Source organism: Lissotriton helveticus, chromosome 9 (assembly GCF_964261635.1).
Source record: "Lissotriton helveticus chromosome 9, aLisHel1.1, whole genome shotgun sequence".
Lineage (NCBI taxonomy): Eukaryota > Metazoa > Chordata > Amphibia > Caudata > Salamandridae > Lissotriton > Lissotriton helveticus.
This window is the reverse complement of record NC_136070.1, coordinates 1,195,882,378-1,195,909,855: the sequence shown is the minus strand read 5'-3', so window position 1 is coordinate 1,195,909,855 and position 27,478 is coordinate 1,195,882,378. Positions and strand designations below refer to the sequence as shown.

The 27,478-nt window shown below is 47.5% G+C and overlaps 1 protein-coding gene across 1 annotated transcript in view; it reads right to left on the bottom strand.

The window, feature by feature from the left end:
• The window catches only part of ITPR1 (inositol 1,4,5-trisphosphate receptor type 1), a 1,533,308-nt gene that overhangs the window by 20,369 nt on the left and 1,485,461 nt on the right, over positions 1-27,478 (bottom strand). Inside the window, exon 56 of the mRNA XM_078661662.1 lies at positions 5,206-5,367. Within this exon, the coding sequence (XP_078517788.1) occupies positions 5,206-5,367 (162 nt within the window). The remainder of the gene's footprint in view (positions 1-5,205; positions 5,368-27,478) is intronic.

Here is a 27,478-nt window from a genome sequence, read left to right as displayed (position 1 = left end):
CTTCCTCACACCATACCGCCTCCACAAAATATCCCCTGCGTGCCCTAGCTGTGGCCACGTGGATGCCACATTTATACATATTGTTTGGGAGTGCCCCCGCTGATGCACACTTGGACCCAAGGCACTAGCACAGGTTTCATCGGTGATCGATGTCCAGCTGCCTTCGGACCCACTCGTTTGCCTTTTAGAGATTACCCTACACACTAAACATAATAAACACTACCTGAAGTTCGTTGATCTGGCCTTGGTCCTCTCTAAGCGCTTGATGGTCATCAACAGGAAGGACTCCCACCCACCCACGATTTGGAATTGGCTACAGTTGACTCAAATGGGCCTTAGCAGAGGTAGGTGTCATGACATGATCATAAAACACTGAGGGAGATGGAGGAGCCACGGTTGGGACACTTATGCTCTTAAGTTGTTTGACAGCCTGAACCTGCCCCTCCTCGTGCTGCAGAGCCTGCAATGTGGAGTCTGTTGGGTACCTAGAAGGCTGGCTGGGAGATCCATCGACCCACACATGCTTGGTTTATAGACACTGAAGGCGACCCCCTTGGGCGGGAATACATCTGGGTTCTTCCCGCTCCCTTGTTTCCCCTGGAACACCTGTCAGTCTCTGCCCCTCCTGTAGTGACATAGGCCTGCCACTCATGTCTCCACATTTCCTGTTCGCTGTTATGGGAAGTGCCAGCCAGATAGATTGTGATGTTATTGACTTTTGGATGCATACATTGGCTACTCCTCTACGAGAGACAGTGATTATGGTAATATCCTTCCCATATTTCCTTTTAATGGTTACCTTGCTGTGACGCCCATATCATTTTATGATCTGCTACCAAATGTTCTCATGTCAATATGCAGGGATGTGTTCGTTGACCTACTACATGACTATGTTTCCTACTGTATCCTTTACTATATTCTAGATTAAAAATGCCAATAAAAAATAAAAAAAATAGGTGTACTTGCAGTTAGAGTTGATGCTCTTGGACTCGATGCTGTGGTTGTGAAGCACGAGCAAAAAAATGGAGGTGCATCTTTTGGCAATGAATATTCTGGGTGTAAAAGTGCTACGAGGTGGCAAGAGGAACACCCTCTGGGAGAGCATGCCGACTTTAAGAGCAGTAGGGTAGCACAGGTGAGCCTCATGGGAGTTCATGGTTCTGAAAAATCACAGATCCAACGGTTGGTGCTCTGGTGCCCTATAGAGCGAGTATTGATAGGGGTGCAGAGAGATGCATCACTCAGGATCTATGGTCTGGGTTTTACAGGAGAAGGTAGTGTTCAGATCTTCCTCTGGCTCCGAAGATCTGGGGGTTGTGAATCAGTAAATGTGATTCTGTAAAGTTCAGCCGAGGAACAAAGACTACCTCACAGAACAGCAGATAGATGCACCTCAGCTCTAGGGTTCCAATACCCTAGAAGTACAGTTGCAATAGTGTAGCAGATAGATGCTTTTCTGTGATACATCAGAACCAGGACAGATGATACTCTGAGACGCCATGGTTTGGAAATGCAGTAGCAGAGAAGAAGGGATGCGTCTCCGGGACACCATATTCTACATATGAAGCAGCACAAGGGAATGCGAAAAGCTCAAGCTGTATAACGTTACTCCAGAAGTGTCACAGCTGTACTGCCTTTAGTATGGTTTAGGAGTGTACAAAACGCACACTGCAAATGGACAGAAAATGACAACCTACAGGGTTTAAAACTAAATATCAGTCAACTTGGAATATTTGCCTCAAAGTTCTAGCATTAAAGTAAGTCTGTCTGTAAGGGCAAAGGTACGTTTTTTCCAGAGACATGGCGTCACAGATGAGGCGCACCTCAAACCTGCCAACAAAGTGAGTTTGAGAAACTGTCAATCAGTACTAGTCACACAAAGATTTTTGAGGATGATGCCACCTTTAGCAGTGCTCTAACAGTCTGGAAAATAAATACTACGCCTTTCCTATCCACGTTGTGGGTTAGTAGCCACTGAGCAATACTTACAGCCCCAAACATCTGACTCATCTAAAAGTCCCTTTTGTTGTTTTCGGAGAAATGCTTGAACAGGAGATAAAAGTCCAGAGAGCAGAACGTCTGCACTGGAACCTATAGCAGGGCACAAACTGGAGAGGCCAGAGTACTACAAGGGATCAAGGCTCACAGAGGGTTGCCATGGGCAGACACCCAATGATTCAAGATGAAATGTTACATGCCTAGCCTCGTGCTAAGTTTACAGACTGCAAGAGAAACATCTTGGGCATTCAAGGCTTTCATACAGCACGCTAGGGATTATTGCTTTAGGTGATGGAGCACATTTATTTATTTATTTATTTATTTAGCGATTTATAGAGCGCCTGGTGACCCGGAGGCATCCCCGCGCTGTGAGGACTTGTGATGACCAAGGGGGGAAGGAGGGCCTATTTGGGAAACAAGAGGGTTTTTAATTTTTTGCGGAAAAGAAGGTGGCAGGGTTCCAACCGCAAGCTCCGAGGGAGCGAGTTCCAGCCTGAGGATGCTTTCACTGTGAAGCGTCGACCGCCAGTGCGGACCTTCCTAAATTTTGGGACGTTGGCCAGACGCTCATTGTCCGAGCGCAGGAGTCTAGGGGCTTTGTAAGGAGTGACCATGTCGCTCAAGATCGAAGGGCCTAGGCCATTGAGGAGTTTGTGGGCGATACACATGGCCTTAAATTCTATCCTCTGTCGCATTGGGAGCCAGTGTAGGGCCTTGAGTGCTGGTCTAGCAGAGGTTCTGTTGGGAAGGTTCATTAGTAGCCGAGCAGCCGCGTTTTGAGTGTGCTGAAGTTTTGCCAGGGTAGATTCGGGGGCTCCTAGATAGACAGCGTTACTGTAGTCCAGACGCGAGAGGATCAAGCCTTGGACCAGAAGCTTCCTCGATGGAGGGGGGAGTAGCGGAGGGATCTTCCGGATGGAGCGCATGAGTCCGAAGCAGGTCCCTGCTGTTTTGGCTGCCTGGGTCTTCATGGTTAGTTCGGGTTCGAGCCAGACTCCTAGAGTCTTAATTTCCTTCTTCGGGATGGGGATCTCGCCAAAAACATCAGGCCAGACCGAAGGAGGAATAGTCGCCCATTTTTTGCCCATAAGCATGACTTCGGTTTTAGAACCGTTGAGCTCGAGCGATGAATCACTCATCCAGTGGTGGATTTCCTGGAGGCAGTTCAACAGATTGTCTGGGCGGTGGTCAAGATGTGAGAGTGAGACGACCAATTGCGTGTCGTCCGCGTAGCTCACTATCTTGATCCCGAATGGGGCAACTACATCCTCCAGCGGGGCCATGTAGGCGTTAAACAGAGTGGGGCTTAGCGAAGACCCCTGGGGGACTCCGCTAGAAAGAGGGAGTAAGGCTGAGCGGGAGTTGCCGTCCCAAACCTGGAACGAACGACCTGATAGGAAAGAATCTATCCAGGCAAGCGCGGTGCCCCCGAGTCCTGCCCTGGCCAGCCGATGGATCAAAACACGGTGGTTCACCGTATCAAAGGCTGCACTGAGGTCCAGGAGGATCACTGCCACTGATCCTCCTGAATCTAAAATGCACCTTGCCTCCTCGATGACTGCGAGGAGGGCGGTATCCGTGCCGTGGCCAGGACGAAACCCAGTCTGGGAACGACGCAGGAGGTTGTTGGATTCAAGGAACTGGGACAGTTGGACATTGACCAGTTTTTCGGCCATTTTGCTAATGCCCGGGAGGAGCGAGATTGGCCTGTAGTTTGCCAGATCGGAGGGGTCCAGTTGAGGTTTTTTAAGGAGTGCTTTGACTACTGCGCCCTTCCAGCTCGGGGGGACAGAGCCTTTGGACAGCGAGATGTTAATCAGCTCTGTGATAGGGGCCAAGATAGCAGGGGCCACTGTTTTCAAGAATCTCATGGGGGCGGGGTCGCCGGGGGAGCCGCTTTTCATCCTGGCCAGAGTCTTTCCTACTTCCTCCAGAGATACTGTTCTGAATGCAGTCAGCTGTGGATGAGGGATCACAGAGTCAACACTTTGTTGCACAAATATCCATCTACTCCATGGACAAAAAAGCTACACAGTAAGACAGATCCAGAAGAATATTCAGGCCGAGGAGCCCCTCTGTGTCTGGCCTTGTAAAACACACAAGATGCTTGATGGATAATATCAAAATACCAACAACTACACTGACAACTTCATGGACTAGATACCAAACACTGCGAAAGCAATTCAAGCCCAACAGAGGGAAGGTCAGTTGGCAATGTTCAATGGTTGACGGGTATGCCTGTCTAGATTCAAATAAATACAACTGTAAATAAACTTACAACAGAAATGATCAAAGCTAACCTACTGAGCAGTCATTTCCATGGCTTGACATGCAGAACCAAGCCCTACTCCTGCGAGGTGAAGTTTGTAACAAACCTTCAGGTTTTATAATATAAAACTATCTGGGCACCACACAAGCAATGATGCTGCTAAACATATACCAGAACTGCTTTATGTTACCTCCACAAGCAATGCAGTCTTTGCCCAAGCTCAGTCACATCTCACACATGTATTACTGCATCGACAAGTGATATCTTAATGCAAGCTCCGCAAAGGTTCAGCTACATCAGTACCGAGATTAGGTCATCCCCAAGCTGAAGATAAGGGAATTATGTCCAAACACTGATCGCCATCGCACTAGTTCAGAAAACAACAAATTGAGTCATTTTTGGCGCTCAAGCCCAATATAGAAAATGATCACTATATCCAAGATGGTGGATTCACATTTCTTCTACCACTAAACCCCAAGAGAATTTAACAAAACTCAGTAGTGAGCTGCTGTTTTCACGAACATGGACAAAGCTACCTAATCGAGGAGGTTGTCAGTGAAACACTATATCAAAATGAAGCATCAATAAAAAAAAAGATAACACTGGCTTATAACAAAACCTCAAAACAGTATTTGCTTTCAAAGTAATCTCCCACTCAGCATCCACCATAGGGGACACGTCCACTGTGCACTAAACAGCACATTACCTTACTCTTTATGAACACATCAACCTAATTAGCTCTAACACCATAAGAAAGATCTCGAGGTGGTGGAAAGGAATTAAAATTAGACAAAGAACAAACATGACATTAGGTACTCCAGGTGCCACAGTCAGTCTTTAAATGCACAGTCATTAACATAAGGCCGGCGACCGAACTACAATGCTTCAGAGTAACTAGAGATCACAGGCATTCTTCCTGGATCTCGAGAGGTCCTCACCTGGTCCTTGAGCTCCGACAGCTGACTCGAGAGGTTGATTACCAGTCTCATGGTCGACTCCAGCTTCTCCTGCAGGTTCCTCAGCTCGTTTTGCTCTCCTTCGGAATCAATGTTCACAAGGGACATGGCTCGCATCCTAGGGAACCAGTCCAAGTTATGGTCCTGCAAACCACAAAGAAAGGAGGGGTTAGGACCAAAACCCAAAGCAGAGATAAACTATGCACTAAGGCAATCAATATATGAGACAAAATCATTGCTGCATACACGGCCTAATGTAAAGGAAATTTAAAAGAGTCACTGGCAGGATTCTTTTCTGAAAACAGGTATCGTTGAACATCCGGAACTGTCAGTAACAGGTTCCAACCTACAGATGTGGGTTTCAACTGATGTTCTGTGATGCTACACTGCAACTGTTGAAATACCCCATGCTGTGTGCAAATACAACTTTTCACCCAGCCCCTCATGTTGACTATGAATGTGTATCTGAGGGAGAAAGTTGCTGGTCTTTAAAAGTAACTACAGAAAGGGCTTCATTCCCAGAATAACCTTCGAATAATTCACAGCCACCTGATTAGATCTCTAAATAATTTGTTTGACTTTCAAGTCCTAATTCGTTGTAACTTTTTTTTAACACCTGAAAAAGGAAGGGGAAAAAAACGTAAAACATCACCATGAGAAAAAGTAATGTGACAGATGGAACCATAATCGATGCATCCAATCAAACAAAACAAGACACTTTCAATGACAGGAAGGGGGGCGTTTTGTCTGGAGTCAAAGAAAAAGAACTCTTGCGAATGTTATTGTTTTTAAACAGAGAAGTCATATGCCTTTTCCAATAAGTAATGCGACCCAGATTCAGAAACCCAGCATACACTTTGTTACAGTACCAGAGAAACCCATGTGACATGGTGAGAATTACTAATTAAACAGGCTGACATGTCCCATCAGAAAACATTGTTCCACTTCGAATCCAAACAGCAGTGATTGTTGATTGATTGATCAGTAGTGGCTGCAAGTAGTATGGATACATTGGTTTCATTTAGAAGTTTCACTGAGTGTTTGCTTGTTGCATTGCTTCAGCATTGTAACACTTGAATGTCGGAGTACGACAAGCACAGCATTACCTACTGCTGGAGAATGGCTACCTTGGCAGAGAGCCAAGACAAAAGAGACCCTATTCTTTGTACGAAAGATTGGACCATCAGTAGTGTGGCAAAGGGGAGCCAGCTTCCCTTTTGCAGTGGTGTGGGGGTTTCCAGAAATGATTTACCTTCAGAATAAGGCCTCATTTGAGAAATAGGTCTTTGGGGATTATGTAAAAGCCTGTTCCAGACTCACTGAACGTTCTATTTCTGAACCAGTTTTTATCCTCTTCGTCTATGTGGGAATTGAATAAGGTGCTGTCATGTAAAGACAGGATGCCAACAGTCTTTTGCGCCTTAGGCTGAAGTCCCAAACAACGTTTCCAAGAGGTTTTGTCATTCTGCAAACCCAGGACGCTTTTGCTACCCTCCCCCTGGCTCCTGGACCAGACACGGAGCTATCCTGCCCCCTCCCTCGGACCAGGGCTCCCTCCTTTTCTGAGTTCCCCCCTCTCTCCTTGGCAACCTCAGCTGAAATCATGAAAACTTTGATGTCGGGGGCTCCCTCGGATCCATGTCCTGCTTCCACGCTGCATCAATAGCTGCGTTCATCAACCCAGTAATCAGATTCTGAATGTGTCTCTACAGCTGGGGCATGTCCCGACTAGGTGGAAGTAGGTGCAAATACTCCCCCTCCTGAAAAATCCAACCTTGGACCCAGATATAGCTTCCCACTATGGGCCTATAATCGCTCTTACCATTCTTTTCTGAAACGTTGGAAAAATATGTTAATGTTACCATCACGTTTGTAAAATCTAACAACATACTGCATCACAGTCAATCGGGTTTCAGGCCAAATTTCAGCACGGAAACGGCACTCCTTGAAATCTCGGAGTCCATAAAAGATGTCCTCGAGAGGGGTGGCAAGGCCATGCTGATTTTATTGGATCCGTCAGCGGCCTTTGATACCATCCCTCATGATCGCCTCCTATTCGGGAATGTACTCAAGTGGTTTGCCTCCTTTCTACCTGACCGCCAACAGACAGTCTGGGCTCCGCCTTTTTCGGCTCCCATTCCCCCCTTGAAGGTGGGAGTCCCTCAGGGTTCGGTTCTCAGCCCTACATGGTTTCATATTTACATGTCCCCTCTGGCAAATCTGGCTAAGTCTCATGGAGCAAAAATAGTGTTGTATGCTGACGACACGCAGTTGCTCTTCACTTGTGACAAGGACATTGATTTTAATGGCGAAGAGATCAATTCCTGTTAATCAAAGGTGTTTGCCTGGTTACAGCTTAATCAATTGAAATGCAATTCCGATAAATCGGAAATTCTTTTCTTTGGCCTGCCCCCAACATATGGCGCAGTTGGTGGCCACATGACCTGTATCCACCTACTACCTCGGTCAGGTCAGTTAAAAACTCGGGGGTGAAAATGGATGACTCACTAAATATGAAATCTCAAATTAATGCTGTAGCCGGACAATGTTTCGGCTTCCTGAAAATGCTGTAACAGATCCTGTCCCTTCTCCAGGTCCCCCACAGGAAGACCGTGGTTCAGGCCCTGATTGGATCTAGGTTGGATTATGTAAATCTATTGTACCTTGGACTACCGGATTACCTACTCACCCGCCTCCAGGGGGTCCAAAATGCCGCAGCAAGGGCCATTCTTCTACTTGGCCCCAGGACGCTAATGTCTTCCGACTTAAGCTCTCTTCATTGGTTCCCGATCCACAAGAGGATCCACTTCGAGGCCCTTGTTTTGGCCTTTAAGGCCCTACATGGCACTGGAGCCCCCTATCTCAGGAAAAGAGTCCAGCTCTATCGTTCACGGCACTCTCTGCGCTCCTCGTCCCTGTCGCTAGTAAACACCCCTGTGTTCTTTCGTTCTCGAATAGGAGGACGATCTTTTCAGGTAGAAGTTGGCAAACTTTGGAACGGCAGGCTGCTCACTTTGAGACAGACGCATGATCTCCTCCCTTTCAGGAAGGCCTTAAAGACCTGGTTGTTTCAGCAATAGCCTTGCACTGTGATTCATATTCGGGCCGTCACATTCTCCTAGCGCCAGGACACTCAGCTGAGTAGCTGTGCACTCTACAAATACCAAAAAATACAAATACATAGGCTCCACCTCCCTCCGCTACATCTAAATAATCCCCTATTAAAGGGTATGAAATTGCTTGCCCTGTGTAAACACATTTTTAGCATTAGGTTTTTTTTCTTTTCTAGAAGAAAGGTCTACATCCAGACCTAGCTACTGTCCATTCTATGATCAATATTGGTAGTCTTAGCAGCTATTCAGGGCCCAGGACCACATATACACACTTTACCTACAATACCACGTTTCTCTATTTGGTACACAAATGTAACCTGACCAAACACTTATTTTTCTCCAACTCATGGCAATAGCAAGGAGTCTGGTGGTGGACAAGTTTTCAAAAAGACATAAGGCACCTCTCGTATTGCATCCAAAAAGTTGTCATTTTAATGAAGAGCAGCGTAGAAAAGACTAAAGCACTTTCAATTAACGAGAAACTGTACAAATGGAAATTCTGAGAAGGCAGAGGATAGGAGTCTCAAAATGAAGTCTTCTTGTGGCGTTCCTTATTGCAGCAGAATCCATAAGTCACTTAATGCTTTATTGATAAAGTAAACAAAGACTGGTAAGAGGTGACTAGTAGATGACTCAGCTATACAGAGATAAAACTTAATTTACCTAATAATCTCCTTTTGGGCAGCCTGGAATAAGAATATTGCACATACCAACATAACAGTTACACTCAATCCTTCTGTAAATTAGCCGTACAATGCATGCAATTAGCACAATCTGCCCAGAGGACAAATTAAAGATTTTAAATGGGACAAATTATTGAAATGTAACATTCTTAAAACCGCCTATATGAATGCACAGACTTGGGCCTATATGTAAAAGAGCTGTATTTCTTGCAATTAAAAAGCCAGATTTAAAAACCACTTGCAAGTCAGCTGTATATCTGCACTAAAAAGACCTGCAGAGAAGCTTTGTGTAAAAATCTCAAATTTAAGACGTAACCCCCCTCACCCCCCGCCCCCCCTTCCCACATACATTAAATATCGCAAACTCTTTCCCAACCTCACTCCAACACTGGTTGGTAGTCTAGGAAGCCCAGAACCCAACCTTCAATAATTCTTGACCAGGCTGAATTAACAGCCTGTATAAGACCTCAGATTTTGCTTCAACCTGGGTCGTAGTGGAGGAGGCCTAGTTCAAGTCAACAGCCCCCAAATTGTATTTTACTGATTTTGTACTGCCTATTATTTTCTATAGGTCGTTTCATTTTTATTTTTACTTCATTTTAGGTTTCATTATTTTTTAATACTAGAGAGGTGGCTATATCAATAACTCCTGATCTCTACTACTGACTTCTTTTAATCATTACATTTTATTCTTTTCAACTAAATTGGTTTGGGATTGTCCGATTGTTTATTTCCCAACTGTAATGTATTCATGTTGCGATACATCAGGAATTAGATTTAGGGGAGTGAAATCTCATAAAATACCTCCTTGCCCTAGGGACAGGATGTGTCAGAAATCTATTTGTCCTGTAAAAAAAATCCACTTGTCCATCTTGAGGCCAAGCAGTGAGGTGACAAATGATGGCGGTGTTCACGTTACATCAGAGCTGAGAACACCCTCTCTGACTGTGCAGTAGATCCAGAGTTGGAACTCCCCGTGAGTATGTGCACACCCACTAACTTGTATGTTGAACGGCATTCACCAACATTTCATTCTCCTCCCACACTAGAAAAGGTTAGGAGTAAAAAAATACTTTCAGGGGAGGGGGAAACGGGGGTGCAGAAAGGATACATTTGCAATTGCTCAGCAGTTTTCACATGAGCACACATGACAAAACAACAGGTGTTTGCGTAAAGTGCACTATCACCGTAGGTAGGGCGTATCTTCGGTGGGGGTGGGAGGGTGTGGGTGGACACCCCCCCCCCGGCCCTCCCCACCCAATATTTTCTCAGGATTGGGTCATTGTGGCCTGGTGATAATCAGGTTGGATTATGGTTGGTGCAAATTCACATATTCTTTGCCAGGATGCACAAGGCGCTCGGGTTAAGGCTCTAAAGACGCTCCTTCAGTCAGCGACTTCCTGTTCTTCACTCTGTCCCCCACTACAGCGGTCTTTTTTCCCCACCCACCGTGCTATTGCATTTGTTCGGGACACATCCATCACCTTTATCAAGATCAAATCATTTCATCTTATTTATGGCTTCAAGCAGGACTTTAAGCGTGTCTGCCTGTCTCAGTGGCAGTACTTGAAAAGCAATGTAAAACAGATTCTGCCCAGGCCCTTTTATCCTGTCCTTAACTATGCAAGCAACAAACTGTAAAAAAACCTTCTGGTAATCCATGTCAGGGATGCTGTCCTTGTATATATTTTGCATGGTTTATTTCATCCTACGTTCCCTATGAGCATTAGCTTTTTCCTGATGTGTTTCAGTAACTTCTTTTCACGCGCCATGGTACTCTTGATTAATGTGAAATGAGTGACTTCTACATATAAAGGTGAGCTCAGGTTATGGGTGGGTGTTTATGACACAGTTGAGAGCTGGAGAGGAGGCTGAAGGCAGTGCAGGATTCTCATGGGCCATCAGAGGGCGCCGACCGCGTGTGCCCTTATGAACTCTGGGATCTTCTTACAAATGCCTGCCTACAGAAACTTTGTGTTTTTTTTAACTTTTGCAATTTTATACTTTGGTTTTAATGTAATGGTTTTAAGTAACCACACAATAAAAGTTATTCATTCATTCATTCCATCAGAGGGCCATTGGGCTGTTCAGACGACAAGCACATACAATCCATGGCTTCTCCACAGAGTGATGGCCACATATGTGCCCAGGGATGTAGCTTCAGCGGAGATGGGGTGTATGAGGTGGGAGCCTCCCAAGTGGAACCCCCTCTAATAATGAGTTGGTTTTGGCCTGGGAGTGTCAACCACATTGGCTGTCTGCAGCAACAGTGACATCAAGTCATTATTGCGACAGACTGGGTATATCTGAGCCAGCCAACATATTAACAGGGAGAGTCAAGCCAGAACCAAGTCAATGGTCTGGCTTGGCTCTGAAAGCCAATGCAAGAGTTGAAACAGGAAAATATTTGGCATGTAAGTCAAGCAACAAACATGTAAAAATACGATAAGTGCACTTAAAAAAAATGTGTATTTCCTTAACATGGGGATGTTTCACCTTAGTAGCTCAGCTTATATCACTGCATTCAGAGGGATTTATTAAAAGTAATAGTTTGAAAGAACATGTTACTTACCTTCAGTTAGGCCTTCTCTTTTAGAGACTATCTAGGCCGCACAGAATTGTCCCCAGGTGTCAGACTGGAACCGAAACGTTTTCGTGAGCGGTACCCCTACACCAAGGTAGGTGGCGTTGTTTGGCTTCGTGAGGCATCATTTTCGCCGGAAGTGACTTGCGTGATGCCTATATAGGCGCCACACCAGTGCGTGAACGATTTCTTTTTGTGACTTTCCATGCCAGGAGTGCGGAGCCACAAATATCACTTACCCCATGTGTGGAATACTGGGGCCCTCAACGGGGAAAGTTCTGTCCCTAGAAATCCGTTCAAAGAGGGAAGAGGATGAGTCGGTAGGGAATCTGTCGCTAGATAAGGTCTCTACCAGATAAGGCTTTACTGAAGGTAAGTAAATTGTTTATCTGATTTGAGACTTCTGGTCGCAGATTCCTTACCCTAGAATAGATACCAAAGAAATTCCTCTCCTGCGTGGGTCTGCGACACAATTTCACACCATAAAGTCCTGCGGGACTGAATCGGTAAAGGACCCAACTGTCCAGGCAGTAGTGTTTTGTGAACTTGAGCAGAGAGGCCCACAGTGCTGCCTGGCAGATATCTGGGACCTCACATTCTAAAGCAGTGGTCACAAACTTGACTCCAATGGAATGAGCACACAAGCCCTCAGGGGTTTTCTTCTTGGCCAATGTGTAGCAGATCTTAATGCAAAGCACTATCAATAGGGACATGGTCCGTTCCTGTGCAGCCTTTCCCCTCTTCACTCAGACATACCACACGAGGAGTTGGTCATTCATCATAAATCTTTTTTGTGGTCAAGGTAGAATGACAACACTCTTTTTGGGTCCAGAGGGTAAAGTTGCTCCTATTCCTTGGAGGGATGTGGAGGAACACAAAAGGTAGGTAGGGTGGACGACTGTCCTACATGAAAGGGAGTGACAACTTTCAGTAGAAAGGAAGCTGCAATGCAAAGAACCAACTTGTCTGGGTTGATGTTTTGGTACAGAGGCTTGGATGACAAAGCCCGAAGCTTACTGACCCCTATGGGGCCCTAAGGCAGTCTTGGTAAGGAGGACAACTGTGTAATGGCTGAAAGGGAGCACACATCAGGAAAGGTAGGACCAGATTGAGGTCCCACTGAGGCATGGTGAAGGGCAAAGGTGGGAACAGGTGTTGCAAAGCTTTGAAGAACTTATGTACAACAGGGTTCTTGATGAGGGATGGCTGATCAGTCATAAGCAGAAAGGTAACCCTTAAGGGTGCCCAGAGAAGAGCCCTGCTGGACAAGAGAAAGTAGTAAGAGGAGGACTTGACAGAGGAAAGCAGAAAGAGGGCCAAACTGTTTCTCTGCACACCATGCCACACCTTGCCCCAGCGGCAGACATATACACTCTTGATGGAGGGACCCCTGTCTGCCAAGATAACTGGGCAGACATCGGGCAGAAGATAGAAAGCGGTCAACTGCAGCCACTCAATCTCCACACATGAAGGCTGAGTGCTGATAGATTCAGGTGGAGAAACCCTCCCTTGCAACAGAAGATCCTCCCATAGAGGTAACCCGATTGGAGGACGGATGGCCATGCTCAACAGCTCAGAATACCAATCTCTCCAATCCCAGTCCAGAGCCACAAGAATGACTTGGCCCGGTTACTGCTGATCTTGAGAACTCTGGGCAAGAGTGGTATGGGCAAAAAGGTGTACATGAGGTCTGAGCTTCACTGAAGATGAAAAAAAGAGCCTCCATGCAAGAGCCGACTTTGACACTCCTGCAAGCAGAACTACTAGCACTCCGCATTTTCGGAGGTGGCGAACAGATCTAACCAAGGTTCTCACCACTGCTGAGACTTTTCACCAACTCCAGAAGGAGACGCCATTCATGATTCACTAGCCATCTTCAACTGAGTTAGTCTGTCCTGGTGTTCAGAGAGCCCGCCAGGTGTTGAACAACCAGGGAAATGGCCTGACTTTCCAGCCATGTCCAGGGGTGCAAGGCCTCTTGACAAAGGGTCCACAACACTACCCCACCCTGTTTGTTACAGTACCACAAAGCAGTGGTGTTGTCTGCAAACTAGCCTTTCCTTGATGGAGGTCAGAAAGGGGTTTAATGCCGGCCAGATCACCCAAAACTCCAGTACAGTGAAATCCACTCAAACTGTTTTGCATGCAGCAAAAGCTACAATTTCGTTTTCTTGGCCGCCTTGGGTGCACCCTTCCTATGCAAAAATAAGAACCATGTTCCAGTTCTCCAGAGGGTGGGGAAATAAGAGACTCATGTCCACTTTTCACATTTGCAGCCCCTGGGTTCTGAGGACAGGCTACTAAGCACCAGGGCTCTCTCCAGCAAGGTCCCAGCAGCGTCAAGTCCTCTGTGGTCAGTTAGGTCCTCATGGAGTCAGCAGTTTTCCTGTCTTTGGAGTCCCTGCAGCAGGCAAACAGGATGTCAGTCACCTGATCCTCGCAGAACAGTTCCAGACCCTGGTGTTAGAAGATGTCAGGAGTCTCAGTACTTTTCCTGCAGAATGGTCGTCTTTCTTCTGCTGTGGTTTCCTCAGAGTCAAGAATATTTTGAGGTGGTTGCGGCAAGATGAGTCTTCCCCTGCACATTAGTCAGCAGTTGTAGAATTGTCCCCATTCATTCCGGTCCACTTTATCATCCTATGCCAACCTCCTTTTGCAGCATCTACTTTCCACTTTACCCTACATTTTCCTAGAAGCCCCACCTCCACAATGGCTAACCCTTTTTTCCATCAAAAGGAGCCCTGTTTCTCCTTAAAGCTCTACCCATTTTAGAAGAAGTCTCCTCTTTCTGTCAGTGACTAGAACAGTTTTTTTCTCCTAGCTGGAACTGGAACCAGGAAATCTGTGAGGGTCCTGAGAATGATTAGAAGCAGATACTGTTAAGCTCCATTTGGCATCTCCAAGTCAAAAGAGGTAGTATGAAGGCTATCGTCCCCTGTTCTCCCAACGGTTCTTGTCCCCCTTCTAGATGGCTAATCCTTGGTGATTAGTTGTTGGAAACAACCCGGCCTCCCTGGGCCCAGAGTCCATTTTCCTCTTGAGAGCAGGGTCATTAACGCCAACCAGGGGTGTGTACCGACCTTTAGGATGCAAAATGAGTGGCAAAAATGGTTCTAAGACAGTTTTGGCTCTGGCTGGACAAAATACATTTTAATAAAGTTGATTTCAAGTAAATTTATCAAAGATCTGCTTTAACTATGAAATCAGATTTTTAAAATGGCGCGGAAAGTAATGATCATTTTGCTAGCATTTTCCCAAAGAGAATTTTTTTCCCCAATTATACCTAGGTTTGTTCATGGAGCATCTAGCTTAATCTACACAGTGAAAATAGCTTTTGGATATTTTGTCACTGTTCACAATATGAAATCTTTATCTTTTAAATGATTAAGTACCCCGCCCAGTGTGCTTACAATGCACACTTTGTGGTCACTTAACATATACAAAAAGGCTGTCCTGCATGGCAAAGGCACTTTTTCTTTCCACATGTCACTGTGGTGATTTTAAACTGCAGCCAAAGCACAGTGATGCTCCTGGCAGCCATATATTTTTGCCATATTTGGGTGGTGCAAGTATAAACTGGAGTCCGCATACAACATTTAATATCCTCAACGCTAGTGTAGTGTTTGTCACATCTACAACGGCCTTGTCGGAAAGATAAACCGACCATTCGGGCGAAACAAGTGACACACACACACACTAAGTTTCACAGTGTAGAGTGTCCTAATACCAGCAGAAATATGGCCGGTAAAAGGCAAAAGCAATCTAGGGTGACCATGCCAACAGATGCAGATCCTACAGAGTAACTATGCTAATGAACTTTCTCTAAAGAAGGCCTTGCTGCTTGTGCCCAACTACCAGGGTTAAACCTGGAATTGGTCACAGTAGTCTGTTCTCAATAGAAATTAAATTGTTTTGACGTTTATTTTATTTATTTATTTGAGTTTTATATAGCGCTGGCTATACCCGGAGGTCTCAGAGAGCTTTACATAAGGCTGTGGAAGTATAGCCACTGCTCACATCAAGACAGGAGCCACTCACAATGTATTTAAGAATGTGGTTTTCTTCACCTAGGACAGCCAGGACATGTCAAAGTTCAACAAAGGTTTAGTTCTGAATACCATGACGTTTCACTTCGGAGTGAATTATTTCCCTCCTGTATACTAATATGTTAGTAGTTTACAGTACCCTAGAGGTTCTGGCAGAATTGGGTTGGATTCTAATAAACAAAGTTTAATAATCATGTGCATCTAGACAGGTCTGTATCAACGTGAATGCCAACCTGTACTTCATTTTACAACACTTTCTGAAATGCTAGTTCACATGAATAATTGTAGATTCTTTGCTACCTATTGTATGTCAATCTCATCTAAATACAGTAACATTCATTTTCTAAATAAGCTCTTCTAAGCTCGTGCCTAAGATATGGTTTGTACAACCAACAACTTATCACTAACAATTGAGTCCGGTATTAAAGTAACAATAACTGTGGGGTAATTTCCCTTATGACACACAGATACCTGTATTTCTGGAAGTGAAAAACAAAAACCGATACCAGAAGTTTGTCAATTCTTTCTATGCCAGAAAATACTGCATACTTGGCCACTGCCATACACTTCACAGAGAATTTGTCATTAATTTACACACAAAAGGACGCCAACACAAAGCCTGGACACCAAGACCAGAAGATCAGAGAGCATATGCTCATCACAGGCATGAATACATTTTGAAAGTCCTCCAGCAGTTTAGTTGCTAATAATACTCATTCTCCTGACATGTTGTGGACATTACATCTGTAGGGACGTTCTCTCATAGTGCCTTTTCAAGCATTACCATAGGATCACACACTAATGCTCTAATGTGATAGTGAACATACTTTGAATGGCTTAAGGACTTTGCACTTTAATAAGGAACATTTACAGTTTGATAAAAATTTGAAGAACCAAGGAAACAGCAAGATGTGATACAAGAGCCACAGCATGTGTTGCTACAGAGATGTAAAGTGGACAGAAAATACACTATGCAGACCGCATTAGCCCAAACAATTTGGAAACTGACAATTTCTGGGAACCTATACAGTAAGAGGACCCCTGGACGTGAACAGTGTTGTAAACCTTTTACAGTTCTTGGAAGCCATAAAAAATGATCCGGAAGAAATATCAGAATCTACCTACAATTCCATCCAATCAGCATCCTAAAAAAACACCTTATCACTACAGAGGTTGCATGTAATTATATTCTAAAAAAAACACACTGAATGGCTCAGCAGGGAAGGATAATATCAATGTAGTTCCACACCGAGACTGAAAGTGTCCCTCAAAGCACAAAGAGGAGATTGCAGAAAGAGAGTATACTTACTACTAAACTTCTTTGCAAAGAGGTTGACCTATTTGGGATGTCCCAATTTTTTACATTTCTCCAGTAATTTATCCATTCATCTACATTTGATGTGTTCAACTCAATTTGCTCACATTACCTGCAGCAGAGGACACAAAACCCCAATATCCCAAACCCTCTAAACCCATGTTTTGCGGAATAGGAGTGGTCTTCATAGAGAGACACTGCACTGTACCAGGAATGGCTTTCACATCCAAGGTGCCCAGAATGTCCATGAATTGCAACCTCTGGCAAGGAATTAAGGTTCTGAAAGTTCGGCAACGGTGTTAACAAATGCAAATTTCTTTAAGATTGCCTGATGTGGCTCCCGACAATTGGCAATGATGAGCCAAATTAAAATAGGAAGAACATTGGGTCCCTTGCTTTGTTAGATGGATACGACTATGAGTTACGTCTTTGGTGAAGAGTGGTCCAAAGCGGAGAACGAAACACATCCTTATCAATCTCCAGCCCACAGCTGAACCTGCCTGGGTGACCACTGTGCTGACCCAAGTTGCATGCAGTCACACATTCTTGCTTCACACGAAGGTGTGCTAGGGTTCAATGGTGGGTAGCAAAAATTTGAATATAGTGAGCAGAAAGGCCTCCATGTGCACTGCATTTAATGCTGTAGTGGGGAGACAGATCTCCAGTTTAAGTTTAACATTCCCCAGCACCGAGAGAAGCGCAGCAGAGTCTCCTTACTGGACAGTGATTTCTGAAAAACAGATTTAATCTGCAAGAAAAAGAAACAAGACTGGTGCCCAATGCATCTGGTGGCTTTCGTACCTTGAATGGAGCAAAGTCCAGTAGTTCGGAAATTAAAACCGGATCCTCTAAACAGTGACCTCTTCTCCATTCCGTGCGAGTTTTTATTATTTTTATTCTTTTTACACTACTAGTGCTTTTATCTGCATCCAAGCAAATTATATCGTGACATCCCAGACATCAATCACAAACATAATTGTCAGACAATTGGATGTATTTGCAGTCCAGCAAAGATTGAACACCTATGAACTTAAGAAGCAACACTTATTTGACTGAAATTTGGTCACAGTTCCAAGAGAGAAAGGAATAAATATTGAGCAAAAACATTGCTTCAAATCTTGGCATGAAATTTGTGTGAAAATAAGAGGAGTTGACGTCTGCACAGTTGGCACTTTTTTCGAGTTTCTACATCTTTTCTGGTGATGCTGTCAACACGCCTGCAGGCAAAACCGCCTGAGCGCCAGCTGGAAAAATCTTCAGGATCAATTTTGATGCCTAAGGAAACTTCTTACAAGAGCAGGAAGGTTTATCTCCTGGAAATAAATAAGTACAAATATCTAAACTCACAAAAAATAATATACTGTATCATCCCATGTTGATCTGTGGAGTGTTTAAAGGTTTTTTTATTTCATTTTCTGTTTTGTAAAAGAAGTTCTGCAGGTACTGCGTAAAAAGTGTGTATAAAGCCTGGATTGGCAGCACAAGGCATTTGAAAATGCGGAAGAATTCTGGCTTAATTTAGCTGTCCCCGGAGTGATTTCACAAACCTTGAATATATGGATTACTTGATATCTGAACATTGTTTAGTATACTATGGATTAATTTGGTGTACTTTGAAAAAATATGGTTCACTTAAAGAGGAAAGCTTGTCCTCAATGTTGCAGTGCAGCAGCTAGGTGCGCAAGTGTTGTACCTTTTGGAAGGGTCATTGACAAGCTGTGGAGGGACAAAGCACAGCGCTGTATTTGCACGCATTTATTCAGCAGTCTAAGCAAAATTTCATGATTAATTAGGGGAACACTTAAAATGGCTGAAAGACATTGACGAACAATTTACTTACCATCGGTAACGATATATCTGTAAGAGACATATTAGTTATAGATTCCTTACCTTAGAATTACCCCCACGCGTCAGACTGGATCCGGAGATTTTTTTCTCAGCAGTACCCCTGTGCGCCGGTAAGTGGAGTCGATCGACTCCGCGTTTGTCATTGGCATCGTGATCGCCGGGATGAATTTGCAGTATCTACTTAGATGCCGCCCCTGTGCACTGACATCAGTTCTTTTAACCCCTTCCATGCTCATGACGGAACGGTTCCGTCATGAGCGTCGGTTGAGCTGTGCTCATGACGGAACCGTTCCGTCATGACCACACCCGTTTTTAAGAACGTTCAGCACAGCGCGAAAATTCGCGCCGCGCTGAACGGGTTAAACGATATTCCACGCCAGAAGCACAGAGCCATGCAAGACACTGACCACTGGTGCACAAAAGTAGGGCCCTGAAAGGGAGTACCTTACTCTAGAAGTCAGTTCGCAGAAGGGGGAGGATGGGTGGGGCGGTAAGGAATCTATAACTAATATATGTCTCTTACAGATCTATCGTTATCGAAGGTAAGTAACTTGTTCATCTGAAAGACTATTCGTTCTAGATTCCTTACCTTAAAATAGATACCCTAGCAACACCAACCCCGGAGGTGGGTCTGCGAACCAAGTTCACACCAGAACGTCCTGGAGAACTGCACAGCCAAAGAAGCTGTCTATCCGGACTTGAGTATCCAGACAGTAATGCTTAGTGAACATGTGCAGTGCTGTCCACATTGTTGCCTGTCAGATGTCACTGAGGGGGACTCCATGTCCCAAAGCAGTAGTGGCTGCCGTCGCCCTGGTGGAATGGGCGCACTCCTTTTTCGCCAAGGAATAACAGATCTTAATGCAAATAATGCCCCATCTAGAGATGGTCTGTTTTTGCAGGGCCTGACCTTTCTTGGCGCCCACATTGCCAACAAAGTTGATCATCCACCCAGAATTTTTTAGTGTGGTCCAAATAAAAGGATAACGCACATTTTGGATCCAGACGGTGGAGTCACTCCTCCTGCTTGGAAGGATGAGGGCCGGGAAGAAGGTGGGCAAAGTGATGGCCTGTCCTATGTGGATAGAGGTAACCACTTCAGGGGAAAAGACGGTCTAGTTCGGAGGACAACATTGTCTGGGTGAACAGCAAGGAAAGGAGGTTTAGAAGAAAGAGCCTGAAACTCACCCTGCGAGCAGAGGTGAGGGCAACCAGAAAAGCAGTCTAGAGAGTCAAGAGTCTGAGAGGACAATTATGTACTTACAATAGGGGACATGAAATGAGAAGGCTTATCAGGAAGGCCGAAATGGCTGAAAGATAGCCCTTAAGGGTGCCCAGAGCAGAGCCCTGCTGGGCAAAAGAAAGAAGGAAGAGGAGAACCTCTGAAAGAGGGGCAGAAAGGGGATCCACAGCCTTTGCTGCAAACCATGCCACAAATTTGTTCCATCTAGTAGAGGAACGCCTGGCTGCCAAGATGACATTACAGACTTCGAGAGGAAGGTCAAAAGCTTTCAACTGTCGCCGCTCAATCTCCACGCAAGAAGGTGGCGGCTGGACAGGTTCGAGTGGAGGATCGTCTCCTGCTGCTGTGACGGAAGATCTCCCTGAAGAGGCAATATGATCAGAAGATCGATGGCCATGTTCAAGAGCTCGGGATACATGACTATGCGTGCCCAATCCGGAGCCACAAGAATGACTTGGGCCCGGTCGCGCTTGATCTTCAGCACTCTGGGCAGAAATGGTATAGGCGGAAAGGCGTATAGAAGACCGCAACTCCACTCGCAACGAAAAGCGGCGTTGAGCGAGTGCCGCCTTGGAAATCCCATCGTGCAGAACTGCTGACATTGTGCGTGCTCTTGGATGGCAAACCGATCTAACCAAGGCTCTCCCCACTGCTAAAAGAGACCTTGCACCACCTCTGAGTGAAGATGCCATTCGTGATCCAGCATGCACCGGCAGCTGAGTTAGTCCGCCCTGGCGTTCAGGGAACCTGTCAGGTGTTGAACCACCAGGGACACATCTGATTTTCCAGTCATGTCCAAAGACGAGAGTCTCTTGACATAGGGTCCACGACCTCACCCCATCCTGTTTGTTGCAGTACCACATGGCAGTGGTGTTGTCCGTGAACACCTGCACTACTCTCCCCTTGACAGCAGGAAGGAATGCCTTCAGTGCAAGACGAATCACCTGAGCTCTCCAGAAGGTTGATGTGGAGCCCGGAGTTCACCGTAGACTAGAGGCCTTTGATCTCTGCCTCTCCCATGTGGCTGCCCCATCCCAGAAGTGATGCATCTGTCACAACTGTGAGCTTGAGTTGGGGAAAGGAGAGGGATCTGCGGTTGACCCAATCCTGTTTTGTAAGCCACAACTGCAATTGGAGTGGAAGCAGGTGGAATAATTCCCCTGATGCTGTGCCCACGGGAACTTCAGGGCCCACTGCGGGACCCGCACATGCCACCTGGCATGATCCACCAGCAGTATGCAGAATGATTGAGGCTGCTGTGCCTCATGGGCACAGCAGCCTCAGAGTCATTCTCACCGAAACCCAGGATAGAGGCTGAAACATCAGAATCATAGCCCGAATATTCCGGAATCGCTGCTCAGAGGATAAGCCCGAAACAGATGTATCCAGAACCGCTCAGATGAAAAGGAGCTTCTGAGGGGGAATCAGGAGCGACTTCTGCACGCCGATAGTGAAACCCAGCGAATGCAGGAGGTCCGCCGTAGTCTGTAGGTGGGAGACGACAGCCTGGGGCAAGCCCGCCTTCAACACCCAGTCAAGATAGGGGAAGACTGGAACTCTTGATGTGCGCAGATGAAAAGCGACCACTGCCATCACTTTTGTGAACACCAAGGGGCACTGGTAAGGCCTAAGGGGAGCACGGTAAACTGAAAATGCTCATGGCCTACCGTGAACCGAAGGGAATGGCAGTGGGCTGGCAGGACGGGGATGTGGAAGTAAGCGTCCTGCAAGTCCAGCACTACCATCCAGTCTCCATTGTCGAGGGCAGACACCACCTGAGCCAGGGTCAACATCTTGAACTTCTCCTTCTGGAGTAAACAATCAACGTCCCTGAGATCCAAGATAGGAGGCAGGCCTTTGTCCTTCTTGGGCACCAGACAGTAGTGGGAATAACAACCACGACCTACTTCTGGGACAGGGGCTCGCTCGATAGCCCCTTGGCCAAGAGTCAAAACTTCCTGATGGAGAAGGGCCAAGTGTTCCTCCGACATGCGATGGTGTGGGTGGCATGGATGGAGCGGTAGTCTCGAAGGGGAGGGAGTAGTCCCTTCGGACTATCTGCAAAACTCACCTGTCCAACGTGATATTTTGCCAGTGGGGGAGGTGATGTCAGATCCTGCCGCCAACTAGTGGCCCTGAAAGGTCAGACTAGGAGGGTTAGGAGGCTGTTGCAAAGGGGGCACTGGTGGACTGGCCTGCCCGCTGGCCCCCAGACCCACGGCACTGGGTCCCACATCCCTGGACGCGCAGAGATTGGACAGCTTGTGCAGGGCTGTGGCTCTTGGTGGAATGTGGCAGGGCACTCCTTCCGTTGCCACGAAAGGCAGACTGCGCAGGGCGAGAGATGGGAACGAGGGCCAAGGATCTGGCAGTAACTCTAGAATCCTTGAAGCGCTTGAGCGCGTTATCCACCTTGTCGTTAAACAAGCAACTGTCAAAGGGCATGTACAAAAGGGTCGATTGGACATCGCCCGAGAAACCAGTGGACTTCAGCCAGGCATGGTGTCTCAGGGCTACTGATGTTGAAATCGTCCTGCATAGCGAGTTGGCGGTGTTCAGCCCACATCAAATGGCGAACTTTGCTGCATCTCTCCCCTCAGTAGAACAAGAGAGTGTCGAGAAAACAAGGTAGATTAGCACATGATCAGAGATCAGTCTATTCCTGTAGAATTCACATTGGAAATCGTTAGGGATTTTTTAGAAGCCCTCACTCATCTCTCCCCTCTGCAACCGCCTGGGCTAGAACGGCCCGGGCCTCCTCCGGGCACTGTGGCAGCAACTGCGCCACAGTATCCCACACAGAGTGGGTGTAACGACCCAAGAGACATGCGATGTCTTAAGCAGTCCTAAGCTGGCAGAAGAAAACATCTTCCCAAGATGGTCCAGCTTCTTGGATTCCTTATTTGGGGGACAGTAGGGAACTCGCCCTTGGATACTGAGGCTTGGACCACCAAGCTCTTAGGGGTAGGGTGTTGGGAGAGGATAGTGGGGTCGCCCGGTGTTGGGCGGTGGCGTCAGGCAATTATCCAATCCAAAGGAGCCCTATCCACAGGACCCCCTGTGCTGGGCTTGGACCAAGTGCCCAGAAGGATGTTTGTGAGGGCCTCATTGAACAGCAGCAGGGGTTCCGAAGAGGCTGCTGCAGGTAGAAACACCTCAGTCAGGGGGTTGGTCATGACTGTCACCGTAGGCAGCTCAAGGCCCAAGGCCTCAGCCTCCCTTCTGCAGCCCCACAGCATAGGAGGCTCCCTTCTCCATAGCCACGGTAGGGGGAGAAAGCATACCAAGGTCTGAGGATGTATACAGACCACTGGCCTCACCCAGTTCCACTCTCCAGACCGGCTCTTCAAGCTGGTCTGCCAGAGGGTCAACAGACCACTCCTAGTCTTCACCCTCTTCTGGCTGCCACTCAGGGCGATAAGGAACACCAGGATGGAACAGTGGTACAAAAGTACTGGTCGGTGCTGGTACCGGCATCTGTTGACGTGGTCTGACTCCACGTCGAGGGGGAGGCCGGGGTCGAAGCCGGCTAGGGACACAACCAGCGTCGGAGGGTGCAAAGGTGTCCTAAATTGAGTCGGAGCCGGAGGAGGTGTCGTAAGGTCGAAGACCTAGAACCCCCAGCCGAGTCCACTGGGCCCGAAGGCGCTCCGGCGGAGTAGGGCTGTCTAAAGATGGAGTGGAGGGAATACCCCTAAAATAAAGTTTGCGGTACTCAACAAAAAGCACTTCTGGTTGTGTGCCTATCAAACCCAAAGATAAATTGGGACAACTTTATAAGTGTCTCAAACCACTGCACCATTTAGGAAGAATGTATCTGGCCCTACTAAGTTTCATTTGCATATTGACTGGTAATGTTTGTTACGTTGCAAGTAGTACATATAGGATAGCGGGACTCTAGTAACAAGAGAGGAGGATCACGATATGAAGCGGGCTGCAGATGGCCGCTGGGAAGGAGCTCCTCAACAAAGCTCCCGTGCGCGAGGATCACCAATCTAGGTGTAAATCCCTGCTTGCCCCCTGCACACCCCTTCTTGCCGTTCCATCACCGGACCAGCCAAAAAGAGGACTTAAACACTGCCGCCATCAGCAAGAATCAACATAATTAACCGGACGAAAGCCCAAAGTCCAGAAACCGAAACTGAAAGTCCGTGGGGCCCGGGCACTACGACCACCGACACTCGGTGGAAATCCCTGCTTGCCCCCCATCACACCACATCTGCCGCTCCCCCAGCACTGGATCACACAAGCAAGGGAAGGAAACACCACTCACCGCCGTTACCATCTGCAAAAAGCCATTGTGAAACTGGACTAATGAAACGAAGCCACGGAACAAAACTGAAAGTTCCCGGGGCTCGCAGGCTCCCACCGCCCTGCAAATCGGCTGTTGACCCCCTGGCGGCTCACAGAACAATGGAAGCAAGAGGAAATAAAGGCTGAGGGACCACAAAAGTGCTCTGACGCCAACTGCCCCGCAGAAGAAGGATTAACTGAAGAAACGCGCTCCTGACCCATACCGACACTCTTCTGGGTAAAAAATAAAAACACCAAGGCACTCTCCTCCGGGCGAATGCCTTCTGGGCCTCGCTTCCTAGACAGGAGCAGCAAATGACAATCGCCACAGACGCCGGGACAGCACCAACCCTCGCAGCCCTTGGATGCCTGACATCAAAATGGCAGCCATAGCCAGATGCCACAAGTCGGATTCACAATACAGCTGTGCCAATAATTGAGTAAAAAACAAAGAGGCACTCTGTACCACTGCAGGACAGTCTTCCACCCGTCCCAAGTGAGGCGCGACCCGCCCCCCCTGCATATTTAGACCTGAGCCCCCACCACTCATGCAAATTGGCAGGAAAATGTAAGCAAATGCCCTAACGAGAATTGGTCTACACCTATAGACTTTAGGATTATCGACATGTCCCTAGAGCAGCGTGACCCCCCCCACCCCCCGACCGCCACAACTCCTGAGGGGCAGAGCTCTCTGGTGCCAACCACAAGATGGCCACGTAAAAACACATACCAGTCCTGACAACCACTTAACCACAAACACTGAATGGCACTTTTCGCCCCTCGGACGAGAGCTACACGCCGCTCACTGTTTTATCTGGCCTGATATCTTCCTTCTCTCATCTGGTCAATTTTGACCACCTTTTAGTGGAAAACACCACAGGCTAAACTCTATGATGCTCCAAACCCACCATCAACAGGAAGAAGGTAGAGAGACCGAGCACACCTGCGACCTCCATCAATTCGCTCTTAACTTCAAGAGGGACGCCCTGAAACATTTCTCTCAACTGATGTTACCCCGAAATCCACACCACCAGCACCCCTGAGTCTGCCCTCCTCTAATAGATCACATAATAACCACCAGAATCTCTCCAAATTTGAACTCCTCCTCCTCCTCTCACCTACTACTTTCCAAAGACTCGCCGGATACAATTTCCCGCCCTCCAATAGAGAGCCCACCCCCCATACCATACACACACTATGCCTCCCAACACGACAGCTCTCACCACCCCGCAACTTCGCACGGCCCTAATTCCTTCTCGAACTGCTTCCCACCTGACCTCTCACACAAAGCGAAGAAGAACTTTAAACAGAAATTGATCCGACAGCATCCTGAGTCACTTTTTGCAGACACCTACCACTGCCCCTCCAAAGGTAAGGTAAAAACCGACCTTATCTTCCTCACAGAGACACGAAGCATGGAAATCCATCCTCAGATCGCACCTCAACATTTCCAAAACCATCAACACCTCATGTAGCTGCAAACTAACAATATCACTCCCCCACCGCTCAAGGCGTACTGGAAATACCACTGTGACCATCTACTCCAACGGCACAGTACCGATACAAGCCAACAGTGCCAATCTAGAGTCCTTTGACACCCTCTTCCCCTCTCTCTGGAGTACACCCTTTCACGCTCCTCCTCTCCCGCCCCTACTCTCCCCCCCCCCTCCCCCCGAGGAACCGGACCAGCCATTTGAACTCACCTACTGCTTCGGAACTCACTAACACCACTCGCCCCTCAATACGCGGCTACCCCCCTACCACCCCCAGGGAGAGCACGTCCCCTCCATTTCTCCTGTCGGATCCTCACCCCCACCTGTCACCCACATCTCAGATAACCCCTAACTACCCCCACGCCCGCCTCCTCGCAACACCCCACGCTCCTCCCACAGGGAGAACAGGAACCATCTCCTCCCCCATGAGCTCTCACCGCCACCTACCGCCCAGATACAACCTAGCAACCCCACATACCCCCCACCACACATCACCTCACCATCCCCATAAAGAACAGGACCCCTCCTTCTTCCCACCCTCGGCTCTCACTCTCATCCGCCACTTGCAAGCTTTCTCCCCCTTACACCACTTTCCGGCTCTCACCGCCTTCCATCACCTGCCCCACCCACCCACCCCAACCCACTGTGAACTAAGAGCAGCCTCCTCCTCACACCCACAGGCAACAAAGCTGCCACACCCTAACTAGGCTGCTCACCACACGACATCCCCCTCACCACCCCATTGTGAACAGGACCGCCACCCCCCCTTATGCTCACCGTTGGCGCTCACACCCATCCGTCACCTACCGGCTCTCACCCTCACCCGCAACCTGCCCTCCACTCTCCTCCTCACGCCGAACAACCTGAACACCCATCCCACCGAACATACAGGCAATATAGCACCCACACCCCAACAAGACCCCCACCACCCTGCTCTCGCGGCCCGCCCAGACTCCACACAGACAACACAGCCTCCACCAAGCTACAGAACATCCCGAGACTCTCTCTCTCTCTCAACCCCCCCCCCCCAACCCCCTCCAAGCCCTTGCACAGGTCCAATCCCACTACCTCAACGAATTCCTGACAGAGCAGCGATGTTCCTCGCTGGAAACCCAGATAACTACTATAATCCGGGGCCTTAGTGGAATCCTGTTTCGCAATCTCCCTCACAAGATGGCCGGTGGACATGACTGGGGTCACGTAGCTGGAGCGTATCGTTCCTAAACTGCACTATCAGGTTCTGTGTCAGCGCACCTGGGCGGTACATGTGGACTGTAATATTGATCGGATGGCTGCCTCATTAAAAATCCGGACCTGCTGCAAGATTGCTGTTTGGTGGTTTCCATGCTGCTGTGAAGTGCGGAGACGCTGTGCAGTGCTTGTTTCTGGTGCCATGTGGGGACCTACGGCCTGATTTCAGTGGGATTGCGAGCTGACACCACATTGTGATTGAGAGGAGGGTCCAGAAGGTGGTAAAGAGCTGCGTGGATCTGATTATGCTGCTGGACTGAAGTGACCAAGATGGCAGCACAGCAGTGGAGGTGAAGGTAGGCCACGGGTGATGCATTGTGCAACTGAGCTCCTTCGGAGTGTTGACCGAGTGGGCTCCAGGGGTTCCCAGCGGCTGCTGAGAGCAG